The following is a 23721-nucleotide window of genomic DNA, read 5'->3' as shown; positions in this document are numbered from 1 at the left end:
GGTGTCTCTGTGGGGATGGGGTAAGTATTGTACATTAATCGACCGTACCACACGCGGTAGAGAGAAAATTGACCTCGTACCAAAGTCTCTTTCGCGGCCGTGTCCAGTCTGCGTGTTCAAAGCATAACCAGAAAGAAGCGAACTTGGAAATTCAGGTAGAAAACGCTCGTTTCCAGCGAAATGCGCGTGAAGTTTTGGTATTGAGACATGTCCGAGGGTGCAATGATCTTAGATCGTAAAGATTGACCGAGAAAAATGCCGATCGGGAGGATTTTCGGGGCGCAAACCACTCCACGTAGACAACGGTCGAAATCGGAATGTGCAGCCTTGACTTTGTCTTTTGACAGGAATAACAGTGACGGTAAAGCAAGCTTAAAACGGCAGAAATCGCCAGAAATTACAACGGACACACAGGATGTGAGTAAGTTTTATCGATTTACTTGTAAAATGTTCATATTTCGAAATGTTTATTTTGTTCCCCATACCATTCCTTATAAGGTGTTAAATTTTCAAAGATTTGATTACACTACTTGCTGTAGAAGGCACAGTAAACGTCACACCATTGTTTTTATTGTTTTCTTATTTCCCGTTCTAATGAAATTCTATTGATTCGATGAAATTCTATAATCACGAGACGTGAGCTTGGGTTGCCTGTGGATAATCCGATGATGAACTGTAGTTGCCTCAAAGTGATACTGAAAAGCGCAAGATATGGACGTCGAAGCTGTTTTGAAATCCTTCCCCGACACCGTAAGATTTGGATTCGAGACTTCAAAGCGGGACTCAGACAATTTCTTCGAAAGTGAAGAGGCAACATCGTCGTCGTCGTTTAAAGAGGAAAATGGAGTGGATCATAGAAATGGAGTTTTGACCAGTATTCCATCGGTAGCTTTGCAGTTTGAGCGTGTTTCCTTGTTCTTGAAGCTGTGGTTACGACGAATACGTTTTCAAAAGGAAAATGAAAATCAAGAAAATCCTGTCAACGAACACTTAGTCGAGGAAGCAGTTCATTTGGCAGAAGATTTGAAAAGACGACTGAGGCACCCGCCACGTGTGTTACATAGGGATGAAGGAGGCTTCCAACTTCTCTTACCTGATTTAAGTCCCATTAAGCGCTTGTTACCAGATATCAAAGAGGCTAGTTTTAAAATGTTGAAGGAAGGTCGTGACCTTCTGGAAAGAGAAACAGTCCGTGTTTGTTCATGCCTCGGTCTTCAAATTGATTTTCTCGACCGTCTTCAAGATATGCCAGAGAAGCTACGACATCATAGGACACTATGTGATTGGATAGTTATTTTCTTGAGGAACAACTTCACAGCATTGTCTGATTTGTCGGGCAAAAACTCTCTCAGCAAAAAACTGCTTCATGGTATCGGATTCGATCCTTTGAGTTCGGCTGTCGATGTAATTGTCAAGCGTGCGGGTAGTGACGCTCAACACATTGATTCGTGCGATTGGGCTGAAATCTTTGTTCAAGACGAGTTTAAATACAACCCGTTCTTAAATTCTGATGACAACCAGCTTGTTAAAAGCGAGTTTCCTTTTCAAAGTGCTAAAGTAAACGAATGGTTTGAGCCTTTATTTTCCGAGAGAAAGCTGACTGAAGATAAACCCCTTTCTCACATTAACATTATGAATCTCAATGGTTGGGTCTCTGCGAGTGAAATTCCTAGAGGAATAGAGGAACAGTCTGAGGACTTGTATCACGGTACAGATCATGAAAGTGCTGTCGACATCTTAAATGGTCGTGGCATACATCTATCGGCAGGAAGGCAGAAACGAGATTTCAGCTCTGGAAAAGGGTTCTACCTAACGAAAAACTTTGATGATGCCTTCAAGTGGGCGGAGAGGAAGACAGTCAAGCCAGCTATTTTAGTATTTCGACTGAAGCATAATGAGTTATGGAATAGTGAAAAGATTCGGAGATTAAATTTGTGTTCCCATGAGAACTACCAAAAATGGGCGGAAATCGTAGCTTTATTTCGATCTGGAAAACAGTCGGCCAAGACACTGGAGATATCGAGAAATTACGACTTGATCGAAGGTTCTGTGGCACAAGTCAGCGACGCAAACGGCCATCTGGAGTACAAAGCGATACCACTGTCTCACCAGATGTGTTTAATTTCCAGAGACTTTGCGAAAAAGTTTCAAAAGAGTCTTCATTCCATCTTGTTTTACTATGATAATTCGGTACAGGAGCCGTATCAAGCACCGACTTCAACGCGTCTTTAGTACATGGATTTCTTCAGTTTAAAGCTAAGACCAGCCATGGATATCAAAAGAAACTAAAAAAAAGCCGCTAGATCAACGGCTCGGTCCCCAGTCAATTCTCTGACTTATTTTTGTCAGGCTGGATACAGACTGTGGGTATTTCAAACTAATTTGCAACTTCCAAAGGCGGCAAGCCAGTATTTAGGGAACAAACTGTTCATTGATCAAAGTGTTTTTTTTTAGCACGAAGCCTCTTTTGTTTAGCTATAATGATTTTATTGTTCGTTATGAAAATGAAATTTAATGAGTTGATGCTTGATCTACTAAATAAAGAAATCTATCATTTGTCGTAAACGCCACCATTAGTTTTGTCGAAAATGCAAATAGTAAGATTCAGCTGGAACATGCCACCCTATGAAGACCAAGACATGACTTTTATGCTTTTCTGGATTTGTCTGAATTTAGGGTAATCGTGAGCGCGAGTAGCACGTTAATGATGAATGCAAGGTTGTCTGGGATGATGTTTTGTCGAAAATAAAAATAGTAAGATTCAGCTGGAACATGCCAACCTATGAAGACCAAGAAGGAATTTTGTCGAGACAATTCTAGTTTTATCGGCTAGTGCGGATAGGCCCTAAGCTCAGTTGAATATTTCAGCCTTAGGCTTAAACAGTAGCTGTTCGAGCATTTATCAAATGTACCCTATTAACAAGTAAGACTCAGCTCAAACTAGCTTATCCGTGTATAAGTTGACCCCCCATTAACAAGGTCAAGAATCGGATTTTTCATCATATCTAGTTAAAGAAAAATTAAGACCGATGGGGGGCAATAGAAAGTTCCCAAATGTTTGATCTCTTATTTCTGAGAATGTATTGAAAACATGGTGAATTAAAAAAAAAGTAAACTGCAGAGCAAAATGTAACCGTGTGCTGTGAAGTTTGGTGTTGGAAACTGTACGTTACATTTATTAATCTTAAACATAAGTGATTTCGTTTATCTATTACATAACCAAACCGCATGTATGCAGCACGTGTCTTATCGCCCCATATATGGTGCTGTTCCACGTGCTTACAAGGAGACGTGATGTGTTTTTTTGTGAGAGTTGTGAGAAAGAGTTAATTGGAGTGTAATAGCAAAATCGAACCAAGAAATAAATCGTGAGTACGCTAGCTTTTGCACGTTTTCGACACAGTGGCGACCCTGCCAGGACAGCGTTGGAAATCATGGAGACACAGATTGCCGAACTTGAGGGCAAATTGAAGACGTTGAATTTTCGCTTGAAGAAGACAGGAGATGTCTTAAAGAAAGACGACCGAACAGCCTTTGAGAGACACAAAGTTTCGGTTGAAGCCCTAGTGACTACGGTAGTGAAGTTAAAGGATTCCATTGAGGAACAAAAGTTTACGAACGGCGAAGACGACGAAGCGGTACAAGAATGGGCCGACGAAATCGAGCTAGTCATTAACGAAGGAGACGCCTGTATACGCGAACTGGAAGAACGAATTGAGCAAATCGATCGCAATCTGAAACACGCAACCGTGCTCTATGAGCACAAGAGAGAAGTCGAACTAGAGAAAGAGAAAATGATGCAACAACAAGAAGCTATTAATCGAGCACATGCGGAGGAATTGGAATTTGAGAAGAAGAAGTTGGAGCTCAAACAAGCTCAAGCGGAACCGCCGGAAAATATGCACGGCCAAATGGCTAGCAACGTGGTGAGAATGCCCAAGCTCGTGATCACAAAATTTGACGGGACGCCGCAAGATTGGCTGCGTTTTTGGGGACAGTTCCAAAGTCAAATTGATGATTCCAGTGCCCCTGAAGTCACAAAGTTCTCTTACTTGAAAGAATTAGTGAATATGAAGGTGCGAAATCTCATCGACGGTCTTCCGTTTACGCCTGAAGGTTACCAAAAAGCTAAAGATTTACTCACAAGAAGATATGGGAAAGCGAGTGAAGTCGTGGGAACCTACGTTAGGAATATTTTGGAACTACCCACCATGCGCGAGAGAAACGTAAAGAAGATACATGAATTTTACGAAGTACTACTGTTCAATGTAGAGTCATTGCGAACATTGAAGAGCTTATCCAAATTGGACGCCGCGGTTCGATTTACATTCGACAAACTTGAGGTAATAAAGAACGAACTTGCTATGATAGATGAAAAATGGTGTGAATGGACTTTTGTAGCATTCTTAGAGGCGTTGGAGAAGTGGACAACTAATAATCCCATTTCAGACGAACCGAAATCAAAAAGTTCAAATTTCCGTCGAGATCAATCCAGAGCTTTTCTTGCCAAACAACAAGAAACCGGAAACCAGTCGAGGGCGAGCCCAGGGGCGTGTCTTTATTGTTGTAGCGAACAACATAAAGCAATTAACTGTGAAAATGTCCAAAGCATTGAAGAAAGGAAGAAAATACTTGCCGATAAGCGCTTGTGCTTCAATTGCACCGGAGCCAAACACCGGGCCAACGATTGTAAGAGCAGAAATACTTGTAAAATTTGCGATGGAAAACACCACACTTCGATATGTGACAGGAAGGAGAGACGAGAACCAGGTGTGACTGCAAATTTAATTGACGATTCCAGTGTTATTCATCCCGTAGTAGTCATAAACATGGGTGGATATAAATTCAGAGCTCTTTTGGACAGTGGCGCTAGCCATTCGTATGTTTCGTCAACTGCGATTGAGTTACTTAAAGCTAAAGTGAAGAGTACGAGTTTGCGTCAAATCGCCATGTTTACAGGCGTTGAAACCAGAACTATGCAAGTATACGAAGTTGTCATGCATTCCGTAACTGGAGATTTCTCACTAAACGTGAATGTCACGAAAATCGAAAAAAGGGAACTGTTGACCTTAGACAACCCAAAGTATTCCGACCTCGTAAAAAATCACCCTCACCTGAGAGGTGTTAAGATGGACGATAGTGATACCAAGGCTCGCTTACCTGTGCACGTGATTATCGGCGCTAATGACTTTGCCAAGATACGGACGAGTGATCGTTTACGGGTCGGACGTAAAGGAGATCCAGTAGCAGAGCGTACACGTTTCGGGTGGACTATAATGTCCCCCGGAACAGATCTAGGCAACGCGTATCTTGCCGTGAATTCTACGGTGGATCACAACCGACTCTGCGCCCTAGATGTCCTAGGACTAGAGGACAAACTATCTACTCTCCAGAGCGACGTCCACGAAGAATTTAAGGAGCAACTGGCTAGGAGTCCAGACGGCCGATACGAAACTGGACTACCCTGGAAAGGGAACTGTCCTGAGTTGCCCAATAATTGTGCGGGCAGTGTGCGCAGAGTGAACTCTCTTCTACGGAAATTAAAGAGAACTGATATGCTAGACCAGTACGACGACATTATTCGGGAACAGTTAGAAGAAGGTGTGGTTGAGAAAGCACCAGCGAAGGTAACAGGCAAAGAATTCTACATGCCCCACCGAGCAGTAATACGTGAGAATGCCGAATCAACCAAGCTACGAGTGGTATATGACGCCTCGGCCCGTGCGTATGACGGTGCGCCTTCTTTGAATGAGTGTTTACACACTGGCCCCCCACTACAGAATGAGCTGTGGAATGTTATTGTCCGCAACAGATTCCATCCCATTGCAGTTGCCGGAGATGTGCGCAAGGCCTTCCTGCAGATACGTGTTAAGGAAGCTGAACGTGACGCATTGAGGTTCCACTGGATTAAAGACAAATCGACCGGAGAACTAGAAGTGCTGAGGTTTACGAGAGTGGTGTTTGGTCTTGCTCCTTCTCCTTTCCTACTCAATGCCGTGATACAACAACACCTGGAAAGTGTGCAGTCCGAGTACCCAGGGACTGTACAAGAAATTAAGAACAGTCTGTATGTAGATGATTTGATTGCCGGAGATACTACTAGGGAAGGTGCGCAACAGCTCAAACATTATGCAGTAGAGATCTTTAATCGTGCAAGGTTCGCCTTGCATAAATGGCACTCAAACGTGTCAGAACTAGAAAGCGACTGTACCGATGACGAGCCTTCGTTTGCTAAACAACAGCTTGGTGCATCATCAGCTCGTGGAGAGTGCAAACTACTGGGACTCAAATGGGACAAAGGGGATGACACTTTACATGTTTCACTCCCATCTCAGCCTGCTACATTGACCAAGCGGGGCATCCTCGCCAACTTAGCGAAGATTTATGACCCGTTAGGACTCGTGTCGCCTGTAATGTTAGAAGGGAAACAAATCTATCGAGAAGCCAGTGAGATGAAGTTGAGCTGGGACATCCCACTTCCCGAGGGGATTACGAAACGGTGGCTAAATTGGGAGAAGAATGCACCGGACGATGTGTACTTTCCTCGCAGTCTTGTTCAGTACCAGGAACCGATCGACAATATCAAACTTCATGCATTTGGTGATGCAAGTATTCACGGTGTGTGTGCTGCTGTTTATGCTGTGGTTACACAGGCGTCAGGCGTGACGCAGGGTCTGATTGCCGCCAAATCCCGCCTTGCCAAGAAAAGTCTGACGATTCCTCGTTTGGAGCTCGTAGCAGGCCATATGGCAGTCAACTTGTCTACGAATGTGCGGGTTGCGCTAGAAGGCTTCAGTATGACGGAGGATATACAGTGCTGGCTCGACAGCACTGTAGCCCTACACTGGCTGAACGATGACGGAGAGTACCGCCAATTCGTGGCTAATCGGGTTAAAAAGATCCAGAGCCACCCGAACACGCAGTGGAGACATGTACCGACATCCGAAAACCCTGCTGACCTGGGGAGCAGAGGTGGCAGTGTGAATGAAGCACAGCTATGGTGGAAAGGTCCACCGTGGTTATCCGACCGATCCCAGTGGCCTGCTAATATTGTGACAAAGGCGACGGATGACAGCAACGCAGAAAAGAAGGTTCAACGAGAACTTTTTGCGCTCGGTGTTGAAGCAAACAATGACTTTGACACTGTTCTCGAGAAGTTCGGCTTGCGTAAAGCCATGAGAATTTGTGCATGGATCTTGCGGTTCAATCACAATTCTCGTCACCCTTCCAAGAGAATCATAGGACCTCTTACGACGGAAGAAATTCAGCAACAAGAAATGTCCTGGATTAAGCGAGCGCAGAGCCAAGGGGCAAAGACGGTCAAGTTTGCCAGTGACCAGGAACAACTGAATCTACAACTAAACACCGATGGTGTATTGGAATGCCGAGGACGCATTCAGGGTGAGTATCCGATTTACTTACCAGATTCTAATTCTTTCACAGTGGAAACAGTGAAGCAAGCGCACGGGGTAACTCTCCATGGGGGAGTCAGCATGACTATGGCTAAAGTACGAGAAAGATTCTGGGTGCCAAGGCTTCGACGGCTTGCTAAGAGAGTAGTGAAGCACTGTTTTGGATGCAAGAGGTTCCAAGCTCAGCCCCTTCATGACCCACCGCCAGGTGATCTACCGAAGTCACGTACAGAAGGGAGCACACCATTTGACGTCATCGGGGTGGACTTCGCAGGACCAGTCAAGTATAGTGGCAAGAGCAAACCAGAGAAGAAAGCCTACGTTGTACTCTACTCCTGTTGTCTTACCCGCGGAATCTTCCTGGAAGTACTTCCCAGCCTAGAAACAAGCGAATTTATCAAGAGCTTTAAACGTCTGATCGCGAGGAGAGGTCGACCATCCCTTGTCTACTCGGACAACGGTTCTACCTTCACAGCTGCGGCAAAGTGGCTGACGAAAGTGAAGGAGGATGAGAAGTTCCATTCATTTTTGAGTGACCAATCCATTACTTGGCGCTTTAACGTGAGTAGAGCACCATGGTGGGGAGGACACTTCGAAAGACTTATTGGCTTATTTAAGTCTTCATTCTACAAGTCTGTGGGTCAGGGTCTGCTAGACTGGGACGAGCTCTGCGAAGTAGTCCTTGACATCGAAGTGTCGCTTAACCATCGACCTCTTAGTTACGTGGAGGATGACCCGCAGTTCCCTACACTAACACCCAACTCCTTCCTGTTTCTGAATGCTAACATTTTACCTGAGTTCGAGCCACATCGGCTCGAAGACCGTGACTTGAGGAAACGTGCGAAATTCTTGAAAGCTACCAAAGATACAATGTGGCGTCGCTGGACCACAGAATACCTTAGAGCTTTGAGAGAGAGGCATAAACTTAAACACAACACCAAACCTAACAGCTTGTCCGTAAGAGATGTTGTTATCATTAAGTCTGAAGAGCGAAACCGAAATCAGTGGCCCATGGGGGTAGTAGAAGAATTATTCAGTGGTCGTGATGGTGTTGTTAGGGCAGCGAAATTAAGAGCAGGCAGAGGATTCATGGAACGCCCAATCCAACATCTCTATCCATTGGAGTTGTCCTGCGATCGAAACCCTCTGCCTTGTAATGACCCACCTTTGAACCCAACTGCATTGGAGTTCCGACCGCGACGAGATGCAGCTGTGGCAGCACGTCAGCGAATACAGGACATTGCCGAGCACGACACTTGAATGTGTTTACTAAAGAAACTTTATTTTTATGCTTATTTCTTGTTGTGTTATGGAGTCTGTTCCACTTACATATGCCTTGTTCCCAAGTCATATGGGGGAGGGTGTTGGAAACTGTACGTTACATTTATTAATCTTAAACATAAGTGATTTCGTTTATCTATTACATAACCAAACCGCATGTATGCAGCACGTGTCTTATCGCCCCATATATGGTGCTGTTCCACGTGCTTACAAGGAGACGTGATGTGTTTTTTTGTGAGAGTTGTGAGAAAGAGTTAATTGGAGTGTAATAGCAAAATCGAACCAAGAAATAAATCGTGAGTACGCTAGCTTTTGCACGTTTTCGACATTTGGTAGCACTTGTTTATATCACCACGATTCATGATTTAAGCATATACGAGCACTTCGATTTACTGGAGAAGTAATTTACATTAACTCTTTCAAATGAATTTATATTTATATTTCAGCGCCTGATCTGCTCATACGACTGGTCGCTTTGTAAAATCTGCGAGTTTCGCAAGGAAGGACAATTACTAGTTCAATCTTTTGGTAAACTGAACCCAGTTCAATTACCACACTAATGATAGCGTGTAACATTCATAAGTGACGACAGAAAATTTGTGCAAAAAAAACAATGTTATCGCCAGTGCGGTAGGCCCTAACTGAGACAAAACTGAGCTTTCACGTCACTTTGACTGAACAATGCTTTTCTCTTCCACACCCAAACCACTTATCATAACAAGGAACGAGCCAGTATTTAGAGAACAAACTATTTAATGATCGCAGTTGTTTTTTTTTTATCACGAAGCTTTATTTGTGCAGCTATGGATTTTGTTGTTTGTTACGAAAATGAAATTGACTGAGTAGATGCTTGATCAGAAAGTATATAAGAGCAATTATGTACGTGTATATATGGTAGGGTAGTCTTGTGATTCATTCGCTTACGGTGAAACAATTTAGAAGATATGACTATATGCTTTTCTGGATTTGTCTGAATTTAGGGTAATCGTGAGCACGAGTAGCAGGCTAATGATGAATGCAAGGTTGTCTGGGATGATGTTTGTCGAAAATGCAAATAGCAAGATTCAGCTCAAACTATACATTAACTCTTTCAAATGAATTTATATTTAAGTGAGGAAGTATTCTATTTGCGTCTCACATAGTCCCTCGTCAATAAAATGCATTTGATAATTGCTCGAACGGCTACTGTTTAATTAGACTGAAATACTCAACTGAGCTTGGGCCTATCCGCACCAGCCGACAAAACTAGAATTGTCCCGACAAAATCAAAGGAAAAAATTTTTCACAACAAATTTTGGTCCCCACTGTTGCATCCGCTCTAAAAATGGCAGAAGCATTGCCAAAAAGCTGTCAGAAAGCTGTCAAAAAGCTGTCAAATTCGGCTAACTTCTAGATCTTGTGCGGCCACATCTACAGCTTCATTATTAGTCTGATGAAGCGGCGACTGGAAAATTACCCTACCGTTGTAGGTAGCCCCGGCTGAATGAAAATTGTTTCCTTCTTGGTCTTTATCGGGTGACACATTTCAGCGCCTGATCTGCTCATACGACTGGTCGCTTTGTAAAATCTGCGAGTTTCGCAAGGAAGGACAATTACCAGTGCAATCTTTTGGTAAACTGAACCCAGTTCAATTACCTCACTAACGATAGCGTGTAACATTAAAATTTGTGCAAAAAAAAAAAACAATGTTATCGCCAGTGCGGTAGGCCCTAATGCCGTGTTTACATTCAAACGTTTACTGCGGTTTAAATTGACCGAGGTCAAGTTAACTGAACCTAAGTAGATTAGTGCAGTGTTTATACTGCGTCAAATAACCAAAGTTAATCTGTCAACACTGCCAAAAATCGAATTGGCAAATCGAATTGGGAAATACAAGCTAATGCGCGCAATTTTTAAAACATGGTCGGTATTAACAAGAAAGCAGTGGCTCCGATAGTCATTGTAGTCATTGATAGTCATTTTTCGCTTACTCATGTCATTTTCTTTATTTTCGCGAAAAACTAGCATTGTAGCTCAAGCTTGTACACATGTACATGTAAATATTCCTTAAAGTTTTGAAAGTTAACAAAGTTCTCAACTGTTTTGTTTACAAATTATAGACACAGCGATTTTGAGCAATTATTTAAAAATATAAATTGATTGATTAAAGAGTATACGATCGAATACAATTATTCATAATCTTAAAATACCGGATGTTAACATCTCTGGTTTGATTTGTGATCACTAAAAGTTGATCAGCATGTATCCGAAAACGTTTTTTTATCCAAAATCTTTTCATCACGATATTCAGCTAATTAATAAATGATTTTGTATTAATGGATCCACTATTTCGTGACGTGAAACGTGGCGCAAAGAAAGCCTGAACTCCGCGAATAAAACATGAAACGTGTCAAGGAAACTTGAACTCGCGATAAATCAAGAAAACTTCACCGCAACCGGATGTATCTGTCAATTTGACCTCGGTTACCGAGCTAAACCAAGCCAAATCACTGCATCATTATCGCTTTTACCGTGGTTAAATTTCCTTTGTCTTTTGCTGCATTTACTGAGGTATTAATTGATGTTTACATTGACCAAAAATTTACTTAGATAAGTAAACTCTTTTACCGCGGTAAAAATCCCAAGTGTAAACACGGCATAAGTGAGACAAAGCTGAGCTTTCACGTCACTTTGACTGAACAGTTTTTCTCTTCCACACCCAAACCACTTATCATAACAAGGAACGAGCCAGTATTTAGAGAACAAACTATTTAATGATCGCAGTTGTTTTTTTTTTATCACGAAGCTTCATTTTTTCAGCTATGGATTTTGTTGTTTGTTACGAAAATGAAATTGACTGAGTAGATGCTTGATCAGAAAGTATATAAGAGCAATTATGTACGTTTATATATGGTAGTATATGGTAGGGTAGTCTTGTGATTCATTCGTTTACGGTGAAACAATTTAGAAGACATGACTTTATGCTTTTCTGGATTTGTCTGAATTTAGGGTAATCGTGAGCGCGAGTAGCACGTTAATGATGAATGCAAGGTTGTCTGGGATGATGTTTTGTCGAAAGTGCAAATAGTAAGATACAGCTCAAACTATACATTAACTCCTTCAAATGAATTGATATTTAAGTGAGAAAGTATTCTATTTGCGTCTCACATAGTCCCTCGTCAATAAAATGCATTTGATAATTGCTCGAACCGCTACTGTTTAAGCCTTAGGCTGAAATACTCAACTGAGCTCAGGGCCTATCCGCACTAGCAGACTAAACTAGAATTGTCCCGACAAAATCAAGGACAAAATTTGTCATGAGAAATTTTGGTCTCCACTGTTGCATCCGCTCTAAAAATGCCAGAAGCATTGCCAAAAAGCTGTCAAAAGGCTGTCAAATTCGGCTAACTTATAGATCTTGTGCGGCCACATCTACAGCTTCATTGATTTGGAGTGAGGCTGAAGGTAACCTTGTTGTGATAGTGATCAGTATCTAGTTAACTTGATAACAAAGTTTACATTTGAAAAGCAACAAGTTTTGTATCATAACAAGGAACGAGCCGGTATTTACAGAAAAAACTATTCAATGATCGCAGTTTTTTTTATCACGAAGCTTCATTTGTTCAGCTGTGGATTTTGTTGTTTGTTACGAAAATGAAATTGACTGAGTAGATGCTTGATCAGAACTTAAGTATATAAGAGCAATTATGTACGTGTATGTATGGTAGGGTAGTCTTGTGATTCATTCGCTTACAGTGAAATAATTTAGAAGATATGACTATATGCTTTTCTGGATTTGTCTGAATTTAGGGTAATCGTGAGCACGAGTAGCACGTTAATGATGAATGCAAGGTTGTCTGGGATTATGTTTTGTCGAAAGTGTAAATAGAGAGATTCAGCTGGAACATGCCACCCTATGAAGACCAAGAAGGAATTTTGTCGAGACAATTCTAGTTTTATCTGCTAGTGCGGATAGGCCCTAAGCTCAGTTGAATATTTCAGCCTTAGGCTTAAACAGTAGCCGTTCGAGCATCTATCAAGTGTATACCCTATTGACGAGTAAGACTCAGCTCAAACTATACATTAACTCGTGAACTGAGAATTTTTTTATTCAGTAATTGGTTGCCTGCTAGGCGAGATAAAAGCTTTCGCGTCGCTTCGACTGAACAATGTTTTTCTCTTTCGCAGTTGAATCACGTCTCTGAACCTCTAAGTTGAAAAAAATGTGCAGAAAGTCTGCTTGTTGAGCGTTTCATCGTAACAAAATTTTCTGTGAGAACCCTAATTCGTAGCTCTACATTTGCTGGGAACGTTGGTGAAAGACTGTGTTCGGACTGAGATATAGAGACTTCAGCTGAGACTGATATCGGTTTTGCATATCGTGTTTGCTATCATCCTGGGTTGCAACTTCATTTCGTCAACCCTCTTAAAGGCATCGAAATTGCATAAGTGGCTATGTAACTGCGAAGTATAAAAATTGAGAGCAGAGATAAATAAACGTTAGCGGACACGACTGTTTGATTTCACCTGTTTGCAGAATTTTAGGCAAGCATGCAACACTGAACAGCAAAACTTGCACAAAGGAAAATCGTAATAGAGGAAATCGCTTCTATGCCATTTCTGATTATAATATGCTGTTGTTCACGTATGAAAATCGGGTGTTTTAAGCTCTTTTTTGACCACGACCCAGTTATGTTTACCTCTTGTGCGGGTCAAGTATGTCACTCTAGTAAACCAGTTGGATTACATTAAGGTTTAATATAGCAGCTCCCTAATACTGTAGAAGATTCCCAGATCTGGTCAATCTTTCCCCTCAAGAATCCTCATGGATGTATATTTCAGACCGGGAGTAAAATATTACCTCTCCAATGAGCTCTTATAACGTAATAACAAGGGATATAAACCTTTATTTGCTCGTGAGAACATGATTTTATTCAGCAAATAACTATGCTAAAGTTTGGATTGCTACCACACAAAACCTTACTTCTTAAGGATATACCAACTGTGGTGGTTTTTCGAAGAAAATTACGGAGTGAATTTTCAAGTCAAAAAACTCTTTCGCACATTTAATGCTTTTGATGCAAAGCTGGCCTCTGTTGGATGAATCTTGTTGAAACTCGCCATTTGTAAATCCTCTAGACAAAGGTCCTTCAATAAAGCTGTAAGCTTCCAACTCTTTGCGAAAGTCTCTATCAATTTTTCCTTTTCCTATCTGGCGATACTCTTTCACCACTTTTCTCCAAAAATTTAAGTCACTATATAGGTTAAGTCCACGAAATTTTTGGTTTAATTCCTCTTCATTAACATTGTAGATTACAACTGCTGCCCCCAAATTAGCGTGGTTCGTAGAACCTCGAGATCTAGCAAATTCAGCATATTGAATACTTTCAGAGAAGTTGTTCGTGATATAAAATCCTTCCCCGTCACTGAAGTCGAGTCGTTGTCCGCCTCGGGTAATATCGATTCCCTCCTGCAAGATGTTGAGCGCAGATTCGTGGTTAGTACCATGAAAAAAGGGTGTACCGTCAAAGTTTGGAAGACCGGCTCTTTCCTCCACGATATTTTGCCATCTTTGCCAATGTTTCCTTTCTTCTTCATTCAGACTCACGTTTAAAGTATTTATCACTTGTTGTCCTGGTTTACCAGGGATATTTTTTAGAAACCATTTGTTTGTGATCTGTTCGTTGTAGGGGAAACGGTTGCATTGCCACAGCCAACTCAGGAAAACAAGTCTCTCGAACCTTCGATGTAAATCCTTACTGGTAACATAAATCAATCTTTGCAAGTCTAAAGCAGCATTCTCAATTAATGCCCAAAAATCTTCCTGTCTCACCACCTCAAAAAGTGATTGGTAGGAGAAAGATTGCTCAACAGAGACACGAGACATGACCCCAGTTTTTTTCAGGGAATCCTGACAAGCTTTTGCAACTAATCGGGGTGCACTAGATTATTCTGCCTCGATTGGGAGTGTCAGAATTTGTTTTGACCTTACAACGGATGAGCACAGCTGCTGTGCTTCTGCCGAAGAATTTGTTTCCGGCACGCCTCATATAACCGCCAAGAGACTGGGAACCATTTACATCACTTAACATAAAATGTTGCCTCAAAGGCAAATCGACAGCATATCTTAACAAGACTTTTTTATCATAAAAAGTAATGCAGGCACCATCCCACCGGCCGGAATTAAGAAACATTGATTAAGTCACTCTATGTCCCACGGCGCGCACATATGACTGTCATGAGGGTTTTTAAATGGAATTATTCCCGCATTTACTGCTGTTTCCAAAAAAGTTGTCGGAAAAAGGCCAAAAGTACACGCAACGATCTCGAAAGGTAATCACAGTAAAACAAATAAATACGAACGAAAGGACTCATTATGGGGCGCCAAACCAGTCAATATTCCCTTTGTATTTCTGTGACCCAGTTTACTTTTTATATAGTCAGTTCGACTTTTTATACGGTCACCTTTTACTTTTTATATGGTCAACTTGAGTTTTTATAAGGTCAACTTTTTACTTTTATATGGTCAATTCGAGTTTTTATATGGATAACTTTTTATACTTTTTATATGGTCAAGTCGACTTTTTAGATGGTCAACTTTTTACTTTTTATATTGGTCAGTGTAAAACGCAGACTGCAGACTTCAGAATTCGGAGGTAAAGTGCAGATTGAAGACTGCAGATCAGGGGTAAAATGCAGACTCGGTTCTAAAAAAATCAACTGTTTATGACCGCGGTATCGACCTGATCGTGAAGCGCAAGAGCGAAATGTTGAACGTCGTGAAGTTTCTGATACAAAGCACCATTCCAAGATCACGCCTACCTCCGCTGCGCAAAACTACGGTACGAGAAACAGGTATTTATGGTCCAAGTAATCGAAATTGCTCAATCATGTGTGATGAAAGTCTATCGCTACTACTTTTAAGGCCGAACAAAGTATGCATGAGCTACATGTATGTTAAAGTTATCTAATGTTGGTCAGCAGAACTGTTTATTTCTCATATGAATAAGGGAAATGTATTAAGGTGGCTGTAAACTGCATATTCAAACACTTACGTTTCTAATTGTTCTTATCTTAAAACAATATGGCGACGCCAAAACCATCTGAGGACGTGAAGTTCGAAACATCAATCGCCATGACGATTACTGCCAGCCTCTAACAACTTACACGGCCTCGTTCCCAGCTCTCTCTTGAAGTGGCGACGCGGGTTGTTTTGAACCGAGTCTGCATTTTACCCCTGGTCTGCAGTCTTCAGTCTGCATTTTACCTTCAGTCTGCACTTGACCCCCGGTCTGCAGTCTGCTGTCTGAAATTTGCAGTCTACCTTAACACTGACCGATATAAACAGTAAAAAGTTGACTATATAAAAAGTCGAGTCGATCATATAAAAAGTAAGGTTAACCATATAAAATAAAATTTTATCTTATTAAAAGAAAAAGTTGACCACATAAAAACTCAAGTTGACCATATAAAAAGTAAAAAGTTGACCGTTTAAAAAGTCGAACTGACCATATAAAAAGTTAACTTGGTCAAATAAATACAGATGGAATATTGACTGGTTTGGCGCCCCATAACTTATAACAGGGGTAAATACCGACATGCACGTGAATACGAGAAGAGCAAAACAATAGAATATTACGTTGTAAACATTTTTTTTTTAAGGGTCGCTTCGAATTCGCTCTCGTTTACTTTACATCTTTTTCGTTGTTAAGTTGGGTCACTTCCTTTTTTTTTTACGTTTTTCCTCGAGTTTAGAGTACAAAGTCTGGTTTGTAAAAAAAAAAAAAAGAAAGAAAGAAAAATAATCATCAAACCCACTATGCCTCTTCATTACAGTGACATTTTCCTATATTTCTTTGAAAAGGGAGACCTGAAATCTACTCACAACTTCCGGGGTTGTGTGCACTTTTACGCACTTTTACGCTCTTTTCCCGACAGCAGCTGTGAATAACTCTCCGTAATTGACGAGGCAATCATTTCGGCTTCTTTTAAGTCTGCCCTAGGGTGGGATGGTAGTCGAATTTTTATTGCGCAAATAATTTTCCCAAAAACAGCCGCAACACTTCAAGATTGGTCAGTTTTTTTTTCAAGCTTTCTATTTTGTTGATTTTTCTCTCAAGTCAGGGAAATTATTCTGTTTTAAATACAGGTGAGATTCATGAAGAATAACGCAGCAGAAATCTTGGAAAAAGTCACCCGGATAGGTCCAGATTAAACAAAAATAGAGCATAAACAACAAATGTATGTTGAATTCATCAAATTCTTTATTACAATTTTAATAAACATCATTGATTGTAAAACAAATTTATCAAATTCAAATATTTACATCGCAGACTCCGCTACTGTGTGCGAAAAGTTTTCAGTGATTGAAATAATTCAGAATAGACCCAATTGTCCCGGTATTTCGTGTATTATTTCCAGATAACAACGATATGAGGATCCAGTTCGACGATATCGTCTACTTCTTGATATGTCAGGCCTGAAATCAAGAACAAAGTCAGTTGTAAAAGATGGGATATTTGAAATTCAGTTCCTGCTTGGCGTGCGTATATCGAGGTTTGGATGTAGTTAAAAATTTGCAGAGCACTCAAGAAGCTAGAGTAGCTCTGGGCTGCGTCTCAAGCGACTTCTACGCTTCTGTCGTACTCTCCAATCTTTCTGCATGCATCCTTAACTTGTTATACGAACACTACGCATGAACCCAATCTTAAACATCTAATAAGAAGGCATTCCTGTATTTCTCCTTATCATGAACCCAGCAATCATGTGTATTAAGATATGAATGCAAAAAGAGAACAAAAAAAAAATAAACAAATATACAAAACAAACAACAAACACAAACTAAAAAAAAAAAACTTCTCAGTACCTGTTTTACAGCATATTTCATCGTAACTGTGATTTCCATCCAACCATCTGTCAAATGATAAAAGTTGGCGCTAACTGAGTTATGTACATGACGGCGAAGGTTTCCTAACTCATCAAAACTCTTCTTTTTTTACTCATTGGAAATCATGCTGCGAAATGAGCTATGCAGAGTTTGCTCTTGGTATTTGACCAAAATAAAACTTTTTCAGTCTTTTGATCGCCAACTTAACTTGTCTTGTTTTCCCTGATTTGCATTTCGCCGTTGTTTACTTAATCATTAGCGCAGATCTGTTGACATGCACTGTTATTATAACTCACTTGGCTGTAAGTTTCAATCTGTTAGCATCTGAATCTCGATGTCTGCCTCTCATCCTGTGATGGCTTTTTGGTAATGCGGCAGTCTTGGGTGTTGTCAGTTGTACTGGGTATTTGTGGAGACGACGAATAATTCCAGTCACCATACCGAATTGTATCAACCGCCTACAAGACAAGATTGAATTTGGTTAATAATTTTTCTAATGTTTTAATCTGATTGTGTAGCGCGATCGTGCGAATGACAGTAGTCCTAAAAAAGACTATTTTCAGTGAATGTGAAAGAGTCTTTAGGACAACCTAAGTTGAAAAATAAGTCATTACCTCTCATCAACGCGCAGATTACCAGGATTGTATCTTGTGCACAGATCTCTCACGGTTGCCCCTGGACTGAGCCCGCAATACAGCATAAAGACATCACGGAATGAAGGCAGAGTTCGACCTATAAATATTATTGTAATATTGTTTGTCATTAATTAGATCCCCTTATCCCTTGTACCTAAAGGATGGTGCACTAGAGTAAAGCAAAGAGATACCACAAAAGGAACTGTTGGGATGAACCTAAAAAAAATACTTTAAGGAAGTAAGGAAAGGGAGGGGTAGTCTGTGATGGACTGGCATCCCATCTGAGGATAAGGAGGGGGGGGAGAGTAGCAATAGTCCTGGGCCCAGTTGTTCAAAGGCCGATTAGCGCTAACCCAGGGTTAAATTTTAATCTGGGTTTCCTTATCCCTTTACTCAAAAGCCTTTTTGGGATAATTTTCAGTGTTCTATTTGAAGTGTCAAATAGTCATACTCTAGACTAAAAGAATTTGACTGAATTTCCTTTTACAGCTTTTAGACCTGAAATCAGATTTCACACTAACCCTGGGTTATCTTAACCCAGCTTTGAACAACCCGGCCCTGGTCATTTTGTGCTCAGCGAGATGCAGTTTAGTCACTGGGCCTCTGGGCCCCTGATTGTCTTATAAGTAGAATCTCTTGGCTGCTCTTCCTGTTAAACTTTCCATGGGTGATGATTTCAATAAAATAACATACCATTCTTACCCTTTTTTCCAACATAGTCGAGACATTCCTCTTGTAATCTCTTATCGTGAGTTAGCTGATTTATTTCTGGTGTTGGAATGTACACATTGGAGTACTGAAACACAATTGGTATAGTTTTGATTAACCCTTTCCATCCTAACGTTTTTTTTTAGTATCAATATTCTCCACACTGTTCTCACTACGTTTCCTCAATAATGACAAGGAGAATTTGTGTGATAATCAGGAGCTTCTTAAATTGGTGATCATTTCCATTATTCTCATCACCTTCATACTTGATTTAAGGGTGATTTTGTGAGGAGAAATTAGATGCCAGTCACTCTTAGAAGTCAAAGGGTTGAATGAAGTTAGATCAAATATCACAGAAAAAAGACGAAATACTGGTAATGTCAGATTGTTGACTTAACGTGTTTCAGCACTAGTAAGAGTATTCCAAATTTTTTTGTGATAGAGTTTAGGTCCTTGGGATGCTACTGTGCTGTGCTAGAACACATTAACTGGCAGTAAAAAAAATATGACAATACTTGCCTGAAAAATAGGAATTAGCTTCACCACTTTGTGCTGACTATGAAATAAAAGAACAGTTGTGTCTTTAAGATTTGAATAAATTACTCAGGTTACTGAAAACCATGATTTAATTATGGGAGATAAATATGAAAGTTTCTGTATTCTAATGAAACTCTGGCAAGAATTTACTCATTCTTAGTTCAAATGGCATTAACCCTTTAACTCCCAGATCAAATAATTTGTACTTCTCCTTACTGTCAACCATACAATTCTATAATGTTAGTTCAGAGAATTTAGTATCAGATCAAGTAATTATCCCCAAATTTATATTTTTTTTATTCTCATCACTTATCTGGTTGATATTGTATTGCTATTGTAAGGAGAAATTCTGTCCTGGTCACTCATGGGAGTTAAAGAGTTAAGAAAAAATGAACCTAACTGATTCTGCCTGCCTTCCCAACACAAAATTTGACTGTCTATATATCAGAGACCCTTTTGATTGATTGCTCAAATTTATCTGAGATTGCACTTTGCTTTGATGGTGATTGGTCTAGAAAACTCATGCCACTTTCTCAACCAATCAGATGCAAAACTAAGAGCAATCAAGACTTGGTTGCCCACATATCTCTGCGCTTAAATAGGCAGTTTGGTCAGTTTTACTTTGAGTTCTCATCGACTGTGCAAGATAAATTCCTTTCTTCCAATTAGCCCTGGTAGTTGCTTTAGTACCAATAATGGTTTTATGACACGCAGCTGAAAAGGGCCCTATTGAAAGTTTAGCATCAAAATCAATTATATTCATTTAAAAAAAAAAAAAAGTTGCTCATACACCATGTCCTGAATGCACATTCGCACAAGACTGATCTCAACATCTGCTTCACCAGCAATTCTTTGGACATGATTGAAACCATCAATATATGGCAGAATCTAGGATAATGAAATATTTTAGTCAAACTGTTAGCAGCTAATAGAAACCTTGATTACAAATTTCCAATAAAAAAACTAAAGTGTCATTGGCTCTCAGCAGTTGTTAATGAAAAGGTGTCGCGAACAAAGTCCTACAGTGAGCAATGTTTGATGAAACATAAATTTCTCCCTATGTTTCACAGGGAAATACATGACAATCTAAAAAGGAGAATCTACAGGTCAGGGTGTAGTAGTCTATAATAGATCACTTCCTGCTTTTTGTTTTTTGTTTTGTTTATGTATCCTCTCATTTAAGATAACTAAACTCCTTTCTTCTTCTGTTGTCTCCTATGACATGTTGTAAGACAGTGTTAAGTATAAAGGAAAGATACCAAGATTATTGACCTGTTGTGTTGTAATATCCCACTCAGAAGATGTCAAAGCATCCTTATTACAAATGAACACTGGCACTTGATGATCCAACACTGAGTAAGATTCAGTGCTAGAGGCTACATTGCATTTCAGATGAATAGTGTTAGTCTCATCTAAAGGAGGAGAAGGAGAAAGAGTTGACAACAGAAAAAGGTTAAGTGTCACAACATAAAATGGAAGTTACCTCAAAACACAGGAAAATGCTACAGTAAGAACCTAGAACTTTAAAATTTTCTGAGGAAGACTTTTCTAAACTAACCATTTGGCACCATATTTTAATGAAACCAGTGGACTTAATAAATAGACCATGCATTGTGATCTCCTGGGTTAATACACTGATTTTGGCTGGTGATAGTCTTTGGAAAATGTAAATAGGGGGTTAGTTTCTTAACCGCTTAACTCTCAAGATCCAATTGCCAGTTCTTCTCTCTGGCTGCTACACATCTCTTTGTAGGTTAGTTATGAGGATTTGATGCTTGATCAAGATAATAACTTCTACCAGATAAGTTTGGGTATTCTCATTACCTGTTTGCTAGATAATGTATGAATATTGTAATGAGAATTTACATAATAATCACTTCTGGGAGTTACAGGGTTAAGAAATTGTGGTGCTGCGTCAGAGTATTACAGGGTAGTTTAGTATTATCAACTGAGTTGATAACGTAAATTGGCCACTGTAAAGAGTTTCAAAGCTCTGACATTGCATTGCTCTAACAAAGGGCTAACACTTGAAATATCAGCTTTGAAACTCTTTACATTGGCAAATTTACATTATCAACTCTATTGATAATATTTAATTTCTCTGAAAAATTTATTCCACTTACTTATTTATTCCAAATTGCTCTCAAAATAATCTGATTTACTGACACAAACTCTTTGAAAAGAGTGTGCCTTTGACAGCAGTATTTGGCTGATTAAATCAGCAAAAATAATTTTACCTATTTGTATTGTACATTTTCCATTTTTATTGAGCTCAACAAAGATGTCTGAAAGTATGGATGGAAGAGAAGTTTTTGTTTCCTCTTGTGATATTAGTCCATACTCAAGCTGAAAGGAAACAACAAACATACAAATACAAATACAAATACAAAGACTTTATTAACTCTCCTTGAGGGGGATCTTCCTGATAAATTTACATTAAGATATAAAGAATAATACAGTAGAAATTTACAAAGTACAATATTAATATTAACTGTTAGAACAATGATATTAGTTAAGGGTAATAATGATTAAAACTAGCTATTTAAAAACTTGGACAATAAATATTTCTTTAAATTAAACTTAAATAAGTTTACATTGGGACTAGACTGGATATTAGAAGGAACAGTGGTCCAAACTCTTGCTCTCTGATGTATAAAGGACTGTTGTGTGAATGAGGTGCTGCATTTTCGTAGGCTTAATCTGTCTGTTCCTAGCATTATATCTATGCACCTTAGAATGAATTTGATAAAGCTTGGTCAAATACTGGTGGGGAACAAAGGTGTTCCTGATTTTATAATAATTGTAGCCTCCATAATGTAAAGAAGGTCAGGTATGGAAAGAGGCAAACAGTTCAGTTCAGTTAATAAGTGAATGGATTGAGGGAAACTGTCAAATTATGATAAAATATTTTTCTTCTCTCAAACCTTAATCCCAAAGAGTGACTAGCAACTAATTTCTCCTCACAATATCACACCTGAATCACGCATTAAGGTTGCAAGAATATAGAAAATAATCACCAACTAAAGAGATTAAACAAATTCTCCTTTTCAGCACCTTAGGTCATGTATGGAGATCAATAAGGAGAATATACATACTGATATTTATGTGTAAAGGGTTCATTACCTCAAGTGATGTCATATATCCTGCCAATTTCTTGACCACACCCTCAAAGCGAATTGTGTCGACGGCAGGACGGAGAACAAAACATACATTGAAAACAAGGGCATTTCGGGAATACTTGGCATTTTCTATACTGATTGGACAACCAACAAACTTGTGATCAAGAGCATTCCTAAAAAAGGAAAAATAAAAAATTAATTAAAAAATCTTGTTTTTACAATAGGAAAAAAATTTCATGCCCTGTCTAACTTCAACTAGATTTTAAGAGTCATGGCATCTCAAGTATTAATTAACATTTACAGGGATGTAGCTAAAGTTTTTAACAGGCGGGAATCTTGCAATGATAGGCGGGTATTTGGGCCGAAGGCCCACTCTAGCGTGCCTTTGGCACGCTATACCTAAAATTGAAGGTGTAAAAAAATGAAATAAATAACAATCTTCTGACAACATTTAAAAACATTTTGGAGAAAGAAGTAGTGCTTCACAGCCGGAAAAATCACGTTCACAGCCGGGTAATTTTCCCGGCTTCCGGCTATTATCTACATCCCTGCATTTAAGAGAAAATTGTTCTGGCAATAAAAAACAAGTATGAAGGAATCGTCCCATAAAATAATTTAGAAAACTGTCTTTACAGCAGCTGTGATAACTGATGGGTGATATGTCTGGTACAGTATGTCCCCTCTTTCTCCCCCCCCCCCCCCCCCTCTCTCTCTCCTCACCGTTTTCGGATGAGCGAAAACTACCTGTAGAGTGAGTTACCAACTTACACTGTGATCAGCTTGCTCTGCAGCTCAGGTTTCGGGATTATGTACACAGCTACGCAATCAAACTCCTCCTTTGAGATGAATTCTTCTGGGACCTGAAAGTCGAGAAGATTAAGAATATCTGGGCTTTTCAAGCGACCGCAATCAGATCAGTTCAAGCCCAGCTGGTAAAGTGTCAAACATTTAACCTGGTAAACGATTTTAGGTCCTGCAATAGGATGGAATTCACAGAACAAGATACACTCTAGATCCCCACCGCTATCCATGGGGGATCAGATGATTTTAAAGTATTTCAGCTCCGTAAAACTTCAAGGTGTTTTTCGAAGGAAGGAAAAACCTCTTCCGCCATTGTTGGATTTTTTTAGTTTTGGTATCCAGTCCCTACTCGTGTAAACAGT

General features: G+C 39.8%; 3 protein-coding genes and 1 long non-coding RNA gene across 6 annotated transcripts; 2 read left to right on the top strand and 2 right to left on the bottom strand.

The window, feature by feature from the left end:
• Window positions 1–26: 26 nt before the first annotated feature.
• LOC149044866 (uncharacterized) lies at window positions 27–3128 on the top strand. Its single transcript, XM_089207975.1, has 2 exons — window positions 27–155; window positions 348–3128. The coding sequence occupies exon 2, from the start codon at window positions 712–714 to the stop codon at window positions 2230–2232; it is 1521 nt and encodes a 506-aa protein (XP_089064101.1). The 5' UTR covers window positions 27–155; window positions 348–711; the 3' UTR covers window positions 2233–3128.
• Window positions 148–14464, top strand: LOC149044865 (uncharacterized). Of its 3 annotated transcripts, XR_016187052.1 has the most exons (3): window positions 148–421; window positions 9140–9221; window positions 14363–14464. It is a non-coding gene; the product is annotated as an uncharacterized LOC149044865 (long non-coding RNA). The 3 variants fall into 3 exon arrangements; XR_016187050.1 differs by lacking the exon at window positions 14363–14464 and having other exon boundaries at window positions 148–417; window positions 9140–9582; XR_016187051.1 differs by lacking the exon at window positions 14363–14464 and having other exon boundaries at window positions 9140–9582.
• Window positions 13553–14559, bottom strand: LOC149044864 (uncharacterized). Its single transcript, XM_089207976.1, has one exon. It carries the CDS (start codon window positions 14557–14559, stop codon window positions 13660–13662), a length of 900 nt encoding a protein of 299 aa, XP_089064102.1. The 3' UTR covers window positions 13553–13659.
• A 2359-nt stretch (window positions 14560–16918) lies between these two features.
• On the bottom strand, window positions 16919–23650 carry LOC113682971 (GATOR1 complex protein NPRL2). The gene is made up of 12 exons (XM_027200166.2): window positions 23512–23650; window positions 23327–23418; window positions 22563–22731; window positions 21677–21785; window positions 20712–20851; window positions 20230–20327; window positions 19422–19458; window positions 18897–18990; window positions 18174–18291; window positions 17856–18017; window positions 17539–17585; window positions 16919–17151 (listed from the first exon to the last, which is right to left on the bottom strand). Exons 1-12 carry the CDS (start codon window positions 23587–23589, stop codon window positions 17084–17086), a joined length of 1212 nt encoding a protein of 403 aa, XP_027055967.2. The 5' UTR covers window positions 23590–23650; the 3' UTR covers window positions 16919–17083.
• Between the last annotated feature and the right edge of the window lie 71 nt (window positions 23651–23721).

This window comes from Pocillopora damicornis, chromosome 5 (genome assembly GCF_964200805.1).
Source record: "Pocillopora damicornis chromosome 5, jaPocDami1.2, whole genome shotgun sequence".
Classification (NCBI taxonomy): domain Eukaryota; kingdom Metazoa; phylum Cnidaria; class Anthozoa; order Scleractinia; family Pocilloporidae; genus Pocillopora; species Pocillopora damicornis.
Note: the sequence above shows the minus strand (reverse complement) of the source record. Positions and strands in the feature narration are given on the sequence as shown.